At 31.7% G+C, this 15,762-nt stretch overlaps 1 protein-coding gene across 1 annotated transcript in view; it reads left to right on the top strand.

Annotated features, from left to right (window-relative positions):
- Positions 1–9,382: 9,382 nt before the first annotated feature.
- Positions 9,383–15,762, top strand: part of Arpc5 (Actin-related protein 2/3 complex, subunit 5) — a 48,996-nt gene continuing 42,616 nt past the window's right edge. Inside the window, exon 1 of the mRNA XM_035350572.2 lies at positions 9,383–9,627. Within this exon, the coding sequence (XP_035206463.1) occupies positions 9,482–9,627 (146 nt within the window). The 5' untranslated portion in view covers positions 9,383–9,481. The remainder of the gene's footprint in view (positions 9,628–15,762) is intronic.

Below are 15,762 nucleotides of genomic sequence, written 5' to 3' on the forward strand. Positions count from 1 at the left end.
TCAATAGATTCCCGGCCCAGGAGCGTGTATTTGTGAGGTGAGTTCAGCTTTGTATTTTTCCATAGAATGTTAGAAAAATTACTCTTCGTAATTCTTCAAAATGTATGTTTTCATTTAACTGCCACTTATTGATGATCATCTGATTTTTATAAATACAAAATCAATTATGGAATGTGTGTATTTGTGCAGTAAAATATTGCTAATACTGTTTGCGATGTTATTGTTCCTTTTATTATTATCACGAATAGTTTATACTGTTTGTAAAATTGTTATTTTTGTAAACAGCACATAGGAAAGTGATGTTCTTTTTTTTTATTTAATTCTACTGTACAATTGGTGATTTAAGGTAACATTCTATATTCTGATTCTGATGTATTGTTGCCAAATCTGTTAGCGCCAATGTTAAAAACTGAATAGTATGATCTAAATTATAAATGATTTTGCTTTTTATTTATAGTAAGATAAATATATTATGTATTTTTAAGGTATTTTGAAGGAGTTAAGTATTAATTTAAATATTTGACAAATCATTTTAATCCCATTATCATGCTTGATCTAGTAGTAAATCTTCATGCTGTATTTTTAACTATAGTTACTCTAAATTTATTTTCAATGTGTTTTCATTGTGTGGAAATATGTTTTAAGTAGCTTTACAAACTTACTTTTTCTTAATTTTGTTCTATTTTTCATATAAAAATTCAAATTTACCAGAAAATTGCATTCTTAAAAGCGTGATTAAATTCATTTAATACGTGTAACTGTAATTAAATACTAGTGCTTTAAATGTTAATATTAAATTTCATGCATGCTTTTGTTAAATATGCGGGTACATTTTGAAGAGAGTCAATTTGCTCATAAATGACATGGTTCATAAATTTCTTATGGTCTGCTAAATCAAATTTACTTTTGTGTGACCTTAGATCTGAGGCACCGATCGTAAATCTGTTTTGGCGTATTAAGAATTTTGAATAAAAAATTTATTGCTACTGCAAAAGAATGATCAACTGCTGTTTACCTTGCTAATCAATGTCTTGTAGTATTGTAATGACTTGCAAGATTTTTCATAATGTGATGTTGCATATGTTTTACTCTTCTTTGTTATCAAATAAATAAAAAAAGTATATTCCTAATCACATATTTCTTCTTTAAAAGAATATAATTCTTTTAAAGAAGAATTTCTTAATATATTTCTTCTCTTTTTCTTTTTTGTAAGAGTTTTATGTATCATGATCCGATATTTGGGATTTGTTTTTAGAGTACATAACAGTACTTTTTTGAGGTGTTAACAGAACCAGTGTATTTTATTTATTTACTTATTACTTTAATACAAGCTTTAATTTGAAGCCTTTTCCCCCCTCCTTTCCATATGCACATAAAACTTACTTAAGCTATATTTTTAACATATTAATGAGATATATGTAAATGAAATAAGTCTCTTATATTAGCTACTTTACTAGAAAAAGAACTAAACTAAAATGATATACCTTGAAACTTTTTGAGTTGTTTTTTTATGCATTTAAAAAACAGACTTTATCTTCTAACACTTACTCTAATTTTTTTATTTCTTCAGTATTTAATATTTTCTTGTTTCCTCAGTACAGTTTCATTTAACATCGTCTTTTTCACATTTTCAAATTCCAATAACATATTACTTGAACATCTGCTTCTGTTTTGTCCAAACACGTGAATCATTCTGTTCAACACAAATAGATTCAGAATCTCTAGCAATCAAGCAAACAACCCACAACAGAGTTATTAAAGTTCCCTTACATGTAAAACTTGCATTTCAATTTAGGAATTCATAATTAAATGAATACCAGCCTCAATTTTTTTAGCCTCAATTTTTTGAGTCATTCAAATTATACATGAATTATTGAAATATATCTTCAGATTGGGCTGCAAGATATTGCTGTTAATGAAAACTATAAATAATCGAATTTCTAGTCTGAGATCTGTTTAAAAATATGTTGATATTTTTAAGTAACCAAAAAGTGTATAAACCTGATCTAAATTCACCGACCTAAACTAAAAATTTGTCTACGAATCAGGCAGATTTTTCCCTGGAATGATAAACTGTAAAATAATAATAATAATAATAATAAACAAATTTTGTACATCTTAGATTAAAAAACTTAAAACTGTCTAAAGAACTTCAAATAAACAAGATTACACAAAATTTAGTTATTTAATGATCCTAAATTTCTTGAAAGAAAAGTCATGGTGGAAATGAATAAGTAACAGCAATCTAAATAATAATACATAAATATGCATGTGTGTGATGTGTATAAAATAATATCTTTCATGGTGCTTTTCCATGAAAGACACAAATGTCTCTAACTGACGAGAAGTTATCCGGGATGACTGCTTATTCTAAAAAGAGATGGAAAAAGATACGTTGTTTACAAATAAATAAATAAATAAATAAAAATAAAGTTACGATTATTTTTCAACAAGTCTTCTCATTGGTTGTTGTACTATCGTTTGACGTCAAAATGGGGGCGGAGCGAAGGAGGAGCTAATACCTCTTTCGATCGGCGAAAGCCTTAAAGTTTCGCACGGTAGAGGAGCTTGAAGATACCAGTTCTCGCTCAATCGTTAGTAGCAGTCGAACGAGAAGGAGTCGCTTGCTACGTCACTCTCGTATCGAGATCTCGTCGCACGGTAGGAGGATACGGCCCTATGTCATTACACCCAAGCATAAAAGACCGATAAAAGTAGTTATCAGAGGCCTACCTATTACAACAGACACAAGTGAAATTTCAACAGAACTTACAAATATAGGATACACAATCTACAAAGTAGTTCAATTAACACATTTCAAAAGCAAATAACCCATGCCACTATTTCAAGTACAACTCATGCAAACACCCAACATAGAAAAAATCTACAGTGAAACTCATTTAGGAATGTTCATAATCACGATAGAAAAATACGTTAACAAAGGGGTATAGTCTGGACACCGGTCGAGATCGATATCGGAAAACCAGTCGGGATTCTCTTTCCACTCGACAGCAGAAGGGAGAGCGAGTCTGGCCCCTTAAAATTCCGTCGGCGGAAAGTGAAGTGAAAATTCCGTGCGGAAGTGATGTTTATTGCATAGCAACAAGTCTATCTCCCCTCTACATTGCTCCAGGCTAAGGGGAAGGGGTAGTTTGTTGTCAAAAGGGCTGTTTCGCACGTGCTTATTACTGAGGATGGCGGTAGGAAAAAAAATCGAGTTCGAGTAAATGGTGAAATTTTTCGAAAAAATACGCTGCTGGATTTAGTAAAGAGTATGGAAAAAAGAAATGGAGAACGTTAATGGATATTTTAAACGCAGAAAGAAATGGCCTTTTCAGAACTTCAGGTATGTGAAGAAACGTAAACATAATTTTATGTATGATCTTTTGCAAAATGGAAATTTTCTGAAAGGTTACATGTTTGTAAACTATTTGTTAACAGGATTTTTATGATTAAAATACATTATTTTGTCTGAAAAGGTTAGGCAACAACGTCATAAGTCAAATAATTGAAATGTAGCACCGCGTACGCGTGTTTAATATTCCTAATGGAATCAAAAAAATTTAATTTTTAGCAACCCATGATTATATCAATAATTTTATTTATTCAGGAATTATACCTATCACGTAGCTACAAAGATACTATGTATCGTAGATACCAATAAGCAGTGAGTAAAAAAACAAACTTTTAACAAAAGTAATAGGAAGAAAAATAAAAAAAATTAAATAACTATAGGTTAAATCATAAAACATATTATCTTGCACACATACACACACACACACATATATATATATATATATATATATATATATTAACATATGCAGTGAAAGGAAATTGCAATACATATTCCTATTCATACCCTTTCTAAATCGATCCCACCAGTGACCGTGTGGTAAAATCGCTGAACACTGGTAGTTCGGTCCGAGGTCCAAATACTGTGAACGGGTTTGTTGCATTACCAACATATCTCTGATAACCAATATATCTGTCATTTACCAACATATTTCTCGTAATTTCCAAAAGCATAAAAAATTAAGGCATACAAAACCTGTTTTAAATAAATAACTATATGTATATATTTAAAATTGAAATTTTATTCTTCATGATGATTTAACTCCAGTCCCCGTTAAAACATTATTAACATTTTGCTTTCAAATTATTCAAAACATCTTTCAAAATATAACTTAGCAGTATGGATTCACTCTTTTAAAATAATTCTACTTTAATTAAACTTAGGAGATAATATAATCAATTAATCAATATTGTTTAGGATATAAATGTATTATAAATATATTAATATGCAGTGAAAGGAAATTGCAGTATATATTGTTATTTATGCCCTTTTTAAGTCGATCCCACTAGTGGCCGAGCGGTAAAATCTCCGAACACTGGTAGTGGTCCGAGGTTCGAATCCCGCGAACGGGCTGGACGTATGGGCGTCATTACCAATGTATCTGTCATTACCAATATATCATTGGTAAAGACAGATATATCATTAATAACTTCCAGAAGCATAGAAGTTTAAGGCACAGAAAATCTGTTTTAATATATGTATATACGTAAAAAAGCAAATTTAAAGTTAAAATAATGTGCAAACATATAAAAGAATTAATTTTCGAACTAATTTACAATATCATTTAAATTCAGATTGCATAAGTAAATCAAGTGCAAAACCAAAACATGAAAATAAATTCATCAATTTAGCAAATTAAAATTAATCTAATTTTTTTTTTAAATGCATAAGTAAATGACTGTTGAGCAGGCAGGAGACAGACTTATCAAGGGGAAGTTGCCCCCTAACCTAACTCTTCAATTACTCAATTCATGTTTCCTCATTCATGCAAGCAAAGGTAAAAGTCAAAACCAAAAGTAGTGAAGAATGTCCAACAAGAAATACCAACTAAGTGGTACCTTGAGAAATTAGCAATTAAATTAAAGGTATAAAGGAAAATACCAATGATGAAGTATTTTGAGAAATAAGCAATGAAAAGTTTAGTATTAAATTAAACTTTTTTAAAAAATTAAATTTTCCAGACAAATTAATTTAGAAATCGATGCATTTTAGAAACCCTTGTTTACAGAAATCTCCCCGACACGAATATGCATATTAATCAGAAAGAAACTAAAAAGGAACTAGGCAAATTAATATAAACCAATAAGTAATTAAAAAGAACTAATTCATAATTTTTAAAAAACAAATATATACTTAAAAATAATTACATATCTAGAAAATACTTAAAAACTACATAAAAATATTTTAAAAAGTAAATAGTAAGTTTTAATACTAACTTGCCTACCATATAAGCGTTGGGGTGTGCAAAAGTATTTCCTGAGTGATGTAAGTTTGTACTGCAAATTATATAGATGGCGCTAATGTAAGTAAAGTTGAGTGCCAAGCTGCTATCTTTAATATTAAATTATTTAAATAATATAAATCTAGAAAAAATCAAAGAATATCCTAAAAGTATGTAATTCAAGTTTTAATTTCCTTGATAAGTCTGTCTCCTGCCTGCTCAACAGTCATTCACTTATGCATTTAAAAACATTTTTTAGATTAATTTTAATTTGCTAAATTGATGAATTTATTTTCATGTTTTAGTTTTGCACTTGATTTACTTATGCAATCTCAATTTAAATGATATTGTAAATTAGTTCGAAAATTAATTCTTTTATATGTTTGCACATTATTTTAACTTTAAATTTGCTTTTTTTACGTATATACATTTTTGTTAAAATTTAAATGTCATTCCTTGCAGCAAAGGCGCAAAGAATTAATTAAATGTGTATTTATTTAATGTATTTATTCAATATATATATATATATATAACTGTATAAATATATTAATAAATGCAGTGAAAGAAATTGCAGTACATATATATTTATATCCTTTTTAAATCGATCCCACCAGCTGCCGGTTAAATCAATGAACACTAGAAGTTCGGTCCAAGGTTGGAATCCCGCGAACGGGCTGGTTGCATGGACGTTTTCGTGGTTTTGCCATGTGTTACGTGTATACGAGCTAGTTTTCCTTAGAATGTCCTCCACGAAGGCAACCCTCACTTTAGGCAGATAGCCCTCGAGGCTTTGCCGTAATAACATAAAACCAAAACTAAGCACTTTTTAGATATGAATAAATATACACAAAACTGATGTAATATCTAAAAGTAGAGCACATTAAAAAATCTGATAACTAATTATAAATCTTGCATTATAATATTGACAAGAATTTAACCGAAAATTTTACAGGAATTTGTTTTATACAGGAGATTCTAGAAACTATTGGAAATTGACATTGATATCGGTACAGTTAAAACTACTTAAGTAAATTTTTTAACTCAAAGCAATTTAATGTAAATGTTGAATTTAGGATGTGCATAGTTTGAATTATATACTGCATATTCTTTAATGCATGTCTAATGTATTACATTTTTATACACTACAAATTCAAATAAAAGTAGAAGGAAATACATTATAATTTAAAACACAAAATTTGAAAATTTATAAATTACTCATCAAAAATGAAATTAAGTACATTGATATATACATTAGTTTAACAATTACGATTTTAAATGAAAAGTATGCACCCCTTCTTTATATGTGAAATAGGAAAACACCAAACATATTATTTTCACTAAAATTTAATTAAGGCATTGGTAATGTAGAATAAATAAATAATATAGAATCATTAGCATTAGCATCAAATGCGTTATTTCTATAGCGAAATGTTCGAGTTTTTAACAAATCTTAAGAAATTAAAATATCTATTACGTACACTTTCAAAAACAATCCGTGACCTCCGCCATCCTCAGTTTAGCTCTAAAACGACAGTCAGAAACTTAAACGGCAGCTGTCCAGCTGACGGAAAAATTTCCGACGCGTCGATCTCTGTAATGATCGAGACGATGACACCAGATTCGCTCTCTGTCGAGTAGATCGCAAAAAACGACCCGTTCTTCTATTTCGACGGTGTCCAGACTAGGGCCCAAAAACATCACACCACAATGCCAAAGATTTCATCATTCATCAGATAATTGTTTTTTCTTACCACGATGTGTTAAATGTGCAAAAAATCATAAAACATCAGACTGTCCAACACCTGGAAAAATTGAAAACCCAGTTTGCGCAAATTGTTCTAAAAATCATCCAGCTTCTTATCGCTGTTGCGAAAAATTCCCCCAAAACACACCTAGAAATAATAATAGTTTACCTAATTTCACTTTCACTCCAAAAAATACAACTTCACAAGCAGCTATATTCACCCAAGGCCAAAGCTACGTACAAGTTACTTCAAACTACATCCAAACCACCAAAAACCATAATAGCAATAGCCACTCTGTTAAGATCCAATATGGAACAGCTAACAGCAGCAGATACACTTATGGAAAAACTATTTATATTATTCAACATTTGTGAAGAAGCTAATATATTTAATAGCTAATATGCTTAGGGAGGAAAAAAAACTGAAAAAATTTTCTAAATTCAAATACACCTTAAAAACTCCAAAAATCATTGCTTGCATGGGACCCCTCAGCTTTTCAATCTCTAAGTACTTCTCTCTACTGCTATTGGACGTTCCTGTCACATGACCAGCCACAATGTTAGATCAGCCAGCCTCTTCTCCGTCCAGTTCCAGCGAGGACGCCTACAATAACTGACCATATTCCTCTCATCGCAAGGTTCCTAACCGTTTACTGCTGATATGCTTCAACTCTCCGGCTACACATCTCCTAGTGCCTGTACCATCATCACATTCAACTTAAGGACTAATGCCATATTTTTGCTTTATTAAGATATGCCTTACAGCACCGTATGACTTTAATGTTCGAAAAGTGACGCAAGTTCGCTAGGGATGGGTCTCCCCAGTCCAGGCGCCCTTTGAAAAGAACGTATATTTCACGGATGGGATCACTCCCAACACAATCAGAATTATCGCACACGATTACTCCTTCCTGATTTTGATTCGATTCAGAATCAAAAATTCCTTCTGAGGCATAAGAAGTTCTTGGCCCTGAAATGGGCAATTTTTCTTGATTTTGTGCAGAAGATATAAGTAATCGAAGCAAACTAAAAAAAAGAACTGCATCAGCAATCACATGCTCCCAAAGCAAAGTAAATAACAGTAAATACGGAGCGCCTTTCCGGTAAATGACGACATGCGCAGTAATCTGCGCAGATGTTCAGGGAGGAAACTAGATTCTGAGGGGCTAGACGCTTATAGCAATTTGAAGTCTACATTCGTCTCCATTCGACAAAGGCTGCCGTCCTGAAAAAATGTGTACTGCGCGTGCGTGAAGCATAAGGCCCGCAGAACGGAGACGCTACTCTATTTGAATATATTGCCATTCTGAGACTCTTAATGTTACAAGAAGGAAAAGAAATAACCTGAAGGAAAACATAAAATTGAGGAGAAGAACAAACTTCTCTTTGAAGTAACAAGGACTCTAATTTCGAGAGGAACAGGTGCGGGCGTCTGAACAGCAGAGGAAAGAAAAAGCCTGTGCTTATACCAAAAGAGGAAAATCTGTGTTTTTAACTTTTTAGAAAGGTAAATCTTTGTGGATGTGAAAAGAGTTCGGGAAATCCAGTTTACTGATGAAGAAAGATTTTGGATAACTCTGTCAGACTCAGAGTCAAAACTACCATTAAATTTCCAAAAATGATTAGCTATCGAAGATTTATTTCTTTCTTATTTCAGTTTCCGATAAAGAAACATTCTAATTTTATCCTGTTTTAACATTCTTTTAGTTCGGCCGATATATCTTAAACTACATTGAAAAAACATGCCGTAAATTCTCCAAGAATTAAAGTCAGGAATGAAATCATCAGTAAAATCAAATTGAACGTGGATTTTACTGGAATCTATCAATCATTAGAATCATAATTGATAGGAGAGAAAACACCTTGACAATTGAACTTCTAGAGAATCCGAGTAGTAACTGATCCATGGAGTTTAGGAACAGAAAGAAACAAGATGCCGTTTCTGTCTTGTAGCATATCTTGCCAATGTGGTTTGAGATATATCTGCCAAACTAAAAGAACATTACAATTTAGTATCAAGAAACACGAATCTTGCTTCCGAAAAGAAGGAATACACGTGTCTTGGATAGTTAACCATTGTTGGAAATTTAATCATAGTTTTGTGTTTGGGTCTGGAAGAATTATCGAAAAAGCTTCTTCAATTGGTGAACTGGAAATCCTTGAATCTTTACACATTCACAAAAATTTATCTTCTTTAGTTAATAATGCTAAGCGTTATCTGGATAAGGTTATCCGCGTTATCTGGATAAGGTCTCCGAACCTTATCCCGTTATCTCTTTAATATTTACATTGATAATGTTTGATTGATTTTTTGCCCTGCGGGCAGAAAGACTTATCATGTGCAAAACAAGACATTTGTCTCCATTGTGTGTCTTCTTATCCGTCTGCAACCTTTGAATTAACCTGGTGGTGTCTTTTCGCTGTTTACCTGTTAATTAATAACATGTCTAAAAACACAACTTCGTCAGCTTTCAGGAAAATTGATGTAGATCAATACAATGATGATTATTATAAGGAAGAAGAGGGAAGCGAACCACATTCACCACCCACCGGACCTGATGAACAGGAAATAGTGAATTTAGTGAATCAGTATCCTTTTAAGTTATTCATTATATATTTATTCATATATATAAATATAAGCATTTTAATCGATATTGCTAATTTAAAGCCAGTTCTTATTTTAAATGTCTAAATTCATAAAAATTTCTGAAAGTTTCAGTGATACTTCATGTGGTAACAAATTGTTAACTGAGTATTGTATGGAATTTCGAAAAATAAGACTTGGGATTCAACAATGACAATGTAAGAGTTATAGGTGGGTTTTCTTCTGCAAAGGATCCGTTGGCGCCGGTGCGTATTTATTCGCCAAGCTTGCCAACGGTTATGATTTTAGCGGTGTTAAGTTGCAGGATATTTATCATAAGGAAGCAATGATTTTAGCGGTGTACAGTCAAATTATAAGATATTTAGCATACAGAAGTAAAATAAATAGGTTAATAGTGACATTTAGCGGTGTATAATTAACCTGAGAGGACGCGCTGTAGCATATAACACGAGAACTGGCGTCGCAATTAAATGACATACAAATGAAACATATTCAGGCTAATCTTTGGAATATGGTAACAGATAGTTTGGCGACATTTTGGTAAGGCAATAAAGATTACTAGCTAGGACTTTAGCACTGTACATGGATAAAGTCAAGAGTGTGCACAATGCCATTTTTGTGCAATTCTGGGATGTTTTTTTAAGTGAAAATAGGTCGACGCGTACATGGGTACCACGTATGTGCAATTCTTAAAAATGCGGCAAGCAGTGGGCGATTCTGCACTTTCTCCCAATTTCGCACCTAATCTTCGTCATGATTAAGCAGTTTTGTTCCATAAAAGTCGTAGCATAAGCGTAATTCAGCTAGCAGATTGTTAGAAAAAAAAAAAAAAAAAAAAAAGCCTTTACTTCGTGAAAACAAAATGGCGTCCAAAAAAGAACTAGCAAATTGCTGTAGCAGGGTTGGTCGGCAAATTTTCGCCAAAAAATCGCCAAGTTACCATAATCCGAAGATTAACCCATATTCATTACTAAATCGTACATTTGAAACATTAATTAGTACTATTCGGTTTTGAGGGCTGTAATTGCAGCAAAAATGTAAGCACAAAAGTGCCATATCTAGCAAACGCACCCATTTAACAGCACGCCAAATCTAGCATACGTGTTGATTTCAGATTGCGTAAGTTTATATAGTTCTATATTTCTTAAGATGCCATTGACATACTAGTTTATTTATTTATTTTTTTTTTTTTTTTCAAAATTTACTTGCTGATAGCTTAAAATATTTTATTTTGAAACAACTGCCTTTTTCATAATAAATATGACTATGCCAAGAATCTTTAATAATATTCAAATCCTTTAAAGTAGTATTGTAAATAAAACTGGAAGAAACATTATACATCTTGTTATCTTTCAAGATTCATTCAAACTTTCATTATTTACTCAAAGGAGGGTTTACTAACTTTGGTGACCCTGGGAACACATAAAAGTATTTTGTCATCTCAGAGAGCCAATAATAATTTTTATTTCATTCTAAATCATCTGTTGTGTATAAACACCTATCATCCTCTGAAAAGTAATTGTTAAAATGCATTGAAAATATCAAATTTTTAATCATGAAAACTGATTTAATTCCCATTATTTTAGGTAAAAATAACAGTAATAAAAATAAAAACTTAATTATTAAAAATGTATATTATTGCCACCCACGGAGATTTTAGGAGCCCTATGGTTCTGTGTGTTTCTTAAAAATTACATAAGAACACAGCCATACTATTCTAAACAGCTGTGTTATCAATTATTATACACCCCCACCGGCTAGCCAGCAGAAAAACGGAGCCCTGAACAGACGAGAAATATTCTTTGTCTAAGGCAAGCGTAGAACCAGGTTGCTCAATTCGCCGGGTTGCCAGTTTTGAACTTTTATCGCCACTTTTGGCAATGTTTACATGTAACGGATTCTTTGCGGAAGTGCTTCCTTATAAATATAATGCATTATATATGTTTCAAAAGAATAAATTGAATTTAAATACAAATTTAATTAATTCTTTGTGCCATTGTTGCAAGGAATGAAATTTAAATTTTAACAATTATGTATAGACGTAAAAAGCAAATTTAAAGTTAAAATAATTTTAAAATGTGCAAACATATAAAAGATTTAATTTTTGAACTAATCTACAATATCATTTAAATTCAGATAGCATAAGTAAATAAAGTGCAAAACCAAACCATGAAAATAAATTCTCCAATTAGCAAATTAAAATTAATCTAAATTTTTTTTAAAAAAATGCATAAGTGAATGATTGTTGAGCAGGCAGGAGACAGACTTATCAAGGGGAAGTTGCCTCCAAACGTAACTCTACAATCATTCAATTCGTGTTTCGTCATTCATGCAGGGTAAAAGTCAAAACCAAAAGTAAATACATAATGAAGAATGTCCAAAAAGAAATACCAATAAAGTGGTACCTTGAGAAATTAGCAATTAAAATAAAGGTCTAAAAGGAAAATACCAATAATGAAGTATTTAGAGAATTAAGCAATATAAAGTCTAGTATTAAATTAAATGATTGATAATGGTTAATGAGTATTCTTTTGTACCCTTCTCTCATATATATATATATATATATATATATATATATATATATTAATGGCAGCTAACATCTGTACCCTTGAAGGCGAGATTAAATCGTGTCATGGGTTTATAGGTTACGTAATATGTTATGTTTAGCAATTAATTTGGAATACATCCTGGTGTAATAAACATCAATTATTTCACTATTCGTGTGGTAGTAATTACAAATCATCTTTGTAAGCAGAGAAGTTAAGAGTTTGAATAATCAAAGGCCTGCTGTATAATTTATGTTGTATTTTATCATCCTTATGACCTTAAAATATGCAAAAAAACATAGCGATTTTTTTTTTTTTTTGTAGATTTTGTAATAAATCTATAATGTGGAATGTTTTATATCTCTTAAGATGTTGCTATTACGAATAGTGACAAATAGATCATTCATATTCCAAAGAATGTGGACTTCTGAAATATTATTTCAGTGGTAGCCAATTTAATCCAAGTTTTGGGGCCTTGGACTTCATAGTGTGTGTGCAATAATAAATACTGATTTTAGAATTCTTGTAGTAATTTCATTTAACTATTATGAAAAGAACAAATCAAGTATTAAATGTAAGACTGCATAAACAGATTCAGAATACTACTGTAATATATTTGGAAAGAATACTTATGTTCTTAAATGCAAAGGCTTTTAGATACAATACAAGTTAATATAAATGTGGGCTGTCGTGAGAAAATCAAATATATCTAAATCAGGAGTTCTCAACCAAAACAGATTTCATTGTTTCAGGGGAATGCAATCAGCCTTTTATTTACCTGTTGCAGATTTAGTTTTTAGTTTATGAATGTAAATTTTTTTATTACTTTATCCAAGTTTTGGTATTTATCAACATTTTCTATACATTTTTGTTTACTTTATAAAGCAAATTAAAAAGTAATCTAAATTTTTTTAAAAAAATCATATTGTTTGAATTTTAGAAAAGGGAGAAAGCACAATTTTTGTCTTTGGTATCGTGATTTGGGTCTAGCCCTATGTTGAACTTTTCATTTATTCTGGCACAATTTAGGCATTTTATTGTTTTATTTTTACAGATCTTTTTTTGGTGGTGCTCTGACCCACATCCTGAGCACTTTATTTTCTCTTTACAGTTTTTCGCTGAGTGGTTAAAACTGAAGCATTTTTGACATTGGGCGACTGATAGGAAATGCTCTTGCATTGTTGTGTGTCTATTGGGCATTTATTTTGTGCGTTTTGATAATGGTTTTGAAAGTATTGGGTGTCTGTTGACTATATGTTTACTATATCGCGCTTTCATCGAGAATAGGATTTCTATGTTTGATTCCGCTAGTTCTGGGTTCTGCGATATCAAGTGTTGTGCGAGGTCTTCCTTTTTCTAGATTTTCGTCCACGTTTTAAAATTATTATCTTGGGATTTATTAGTGCAGGTCTTTTTGTCTTAACCTGTTCTGCCAATTTTCTATTTTTTCGAATTGCCTCTTTCATTATGTCGAGGTCGTCTTTTTTAGCTACTTTTATCAGTACCTTGTTAATTTTTTTTACTCCTTTTATGCCTACCTTAAACTTGATGGGATCTATATATTTAACTAGTTTCTCTTTGACTTTTTCTGATTTTAAGGCTTTTTTAGGATAAACTAGTGTGACATGCTCTTGCTCTCTTTTGGATCGAGATTGTGATATATTTCTTATTTTACTAACCGTCGCATAGGGTGTTTTTTCTTGGATATCTATTCCTCTCACATAGTCTTTTATGTCTTGAGTGTTTTCTAATTGTCCCTGAAGTTTTGCAGTTTTAAAGTTTATATTGGTAACTAAGTTGAGTAGGGTCATAAAGTGATTCTTTATTCTTTTAACTACTTTTTTAGAAATAGCAATTAAAGTCTAGATGCAATTAAAGTTCATTTAGATCAATTAGGTATTCATGTGCCTGTTTAACACAATTATTGTCCATGGAAGAGCTGTTCTGTTCAGCTGTTGTGTCCTTCACTGTTTTAAGAATCTTAGCTAACTGCAAGTCGCTGTCAGGGCGTTTATGCCTCTTTGATTCTGTGATTTCTTTATGTTGACATGCCATGCCCACTTTGTACTTGTACTGCATGGACAGGTGAGTGGGGAGAGTGTTTCTAACTTCTAAGGGACCACTGCATGAACAGTTATGGGCCCAACTTATGCTGTGGGTGCTTTTCACTGTGCCTGTGGAGCTACATAAGACCCCCTTGTGAGAGATCCCCTAGACCATGGTAAGGTCTAGCTCCACACGGAAAGCACACAGCAAAAAGACCACCCGTTTCACGATTACTTCCACGTACTGGACGGCACCCGACTTCTTGGGAGATATGCTACACTAACGCAATTTTCTATGAGACAATGACGCACAAAGTTCAATGAACAAAAGAATCTACTGTGTTAATCGCTTCCCCCTAGAGGAACTTCTGCAGTAAATGAAAAAAAAAAAAAAAAAACTTAGCGATAATTCAAGGGGCACCCTTAAATCTACTTTAACCAAAGAAAGCTTTGCATATCTTCAGAAGTATGGCATTTTGCTTAATAGTAGAGTATGCAAAAATTTGAAGTCCATGCATTTATATAAAGCTTTGATATTTTGTAAGTGAAAATGGATTACTATATACATTGAGAGAATAACAGTGTATTTAGTGACAAGTTGTGGAACAATGCCGAGTTTCTGCAACTCTGATTTTTTTTTAAGTTGAAACAGATCGCTGTGTACATAGAAAGAACAGTGAGGAAAAAAAGGTGTTTTGTTCTGGATGTTTGTTGCATTTTTAATTGTGTTAATTAGTCATCGTTAAATATAAATCTTACTGCACCTCTATTTTGAAAATGTTTCTTGTCTTTTGTGTCTTAGCTTAAAGAAAAATTATTTCCTGATGGTTGGCGATATTTTGGGAGGAAGGTATGGATAATCAGAAAGTACTGCTAGGATGTTTGCCATAAAAGTTGTGAGCAAGATCACCATCAACCGTAGTTATTTTGTTATCAAATCTAGATAATTGAATTTTCATTTGAAGACAAGATTTTGAGTCATGACACGTCTTGGGTGTAAGATTTTAATTAAAAAAATCTGAAAGGTTTCAGATTTTAAATTACATCCAAAGGGGCATATTTTTTGTGTTACCTTTATTTATTAAATATCATGTTCTTTGCACTTAAACCATAAAATTCAGTTCAATAGCAGTGTCACATAATTATTTTTAAATAAGCATATCTTTAGAATTTCCAATACACAGTTCTGCACGTTGGAGATAAAAAGGCTTTTTTTTTTCTTCCGTAGAGTGTTGCCATTGGTCACTTTTAAATCGTTGAGTTTGTTACTCAAAAATTCGTTAAAATTTTTACAAAATATGAAATCGATAATAAAACAACTTCCAAGTTTCAAATTTTGTCTTCCACTTGCCCATATTCGTAGGAGGATAGCATCATTCAAAATTTGATGGCTCTGTGTACTGTTGTATTATCGCAATGCGTGAAATATACATTTATGCAGATTTTTCACTATTTAATTTCTTCAAACATAATGCAGGACTCTTAACATTTGGTGGCAACAGTTTGAGAAGTGATTAGCCCCTTTTGG

The sequence above is a fragment of the Stegodyphus dumicola genome, chromosome X2 (genome assembly GCF_044657685.1).
Source record: "Stegodyphus dumicola isolate Sdum_Otavi_A_Nest chromosome X2, ASM4465768v1".
Taxonomy (NCBI): domain Eukaryota; kingdom Metazoa; phylum Arthropoda; class Arachnida; order Araneae; family Eresidae; genus Stegodyphus; species Stegodyphus dumicola.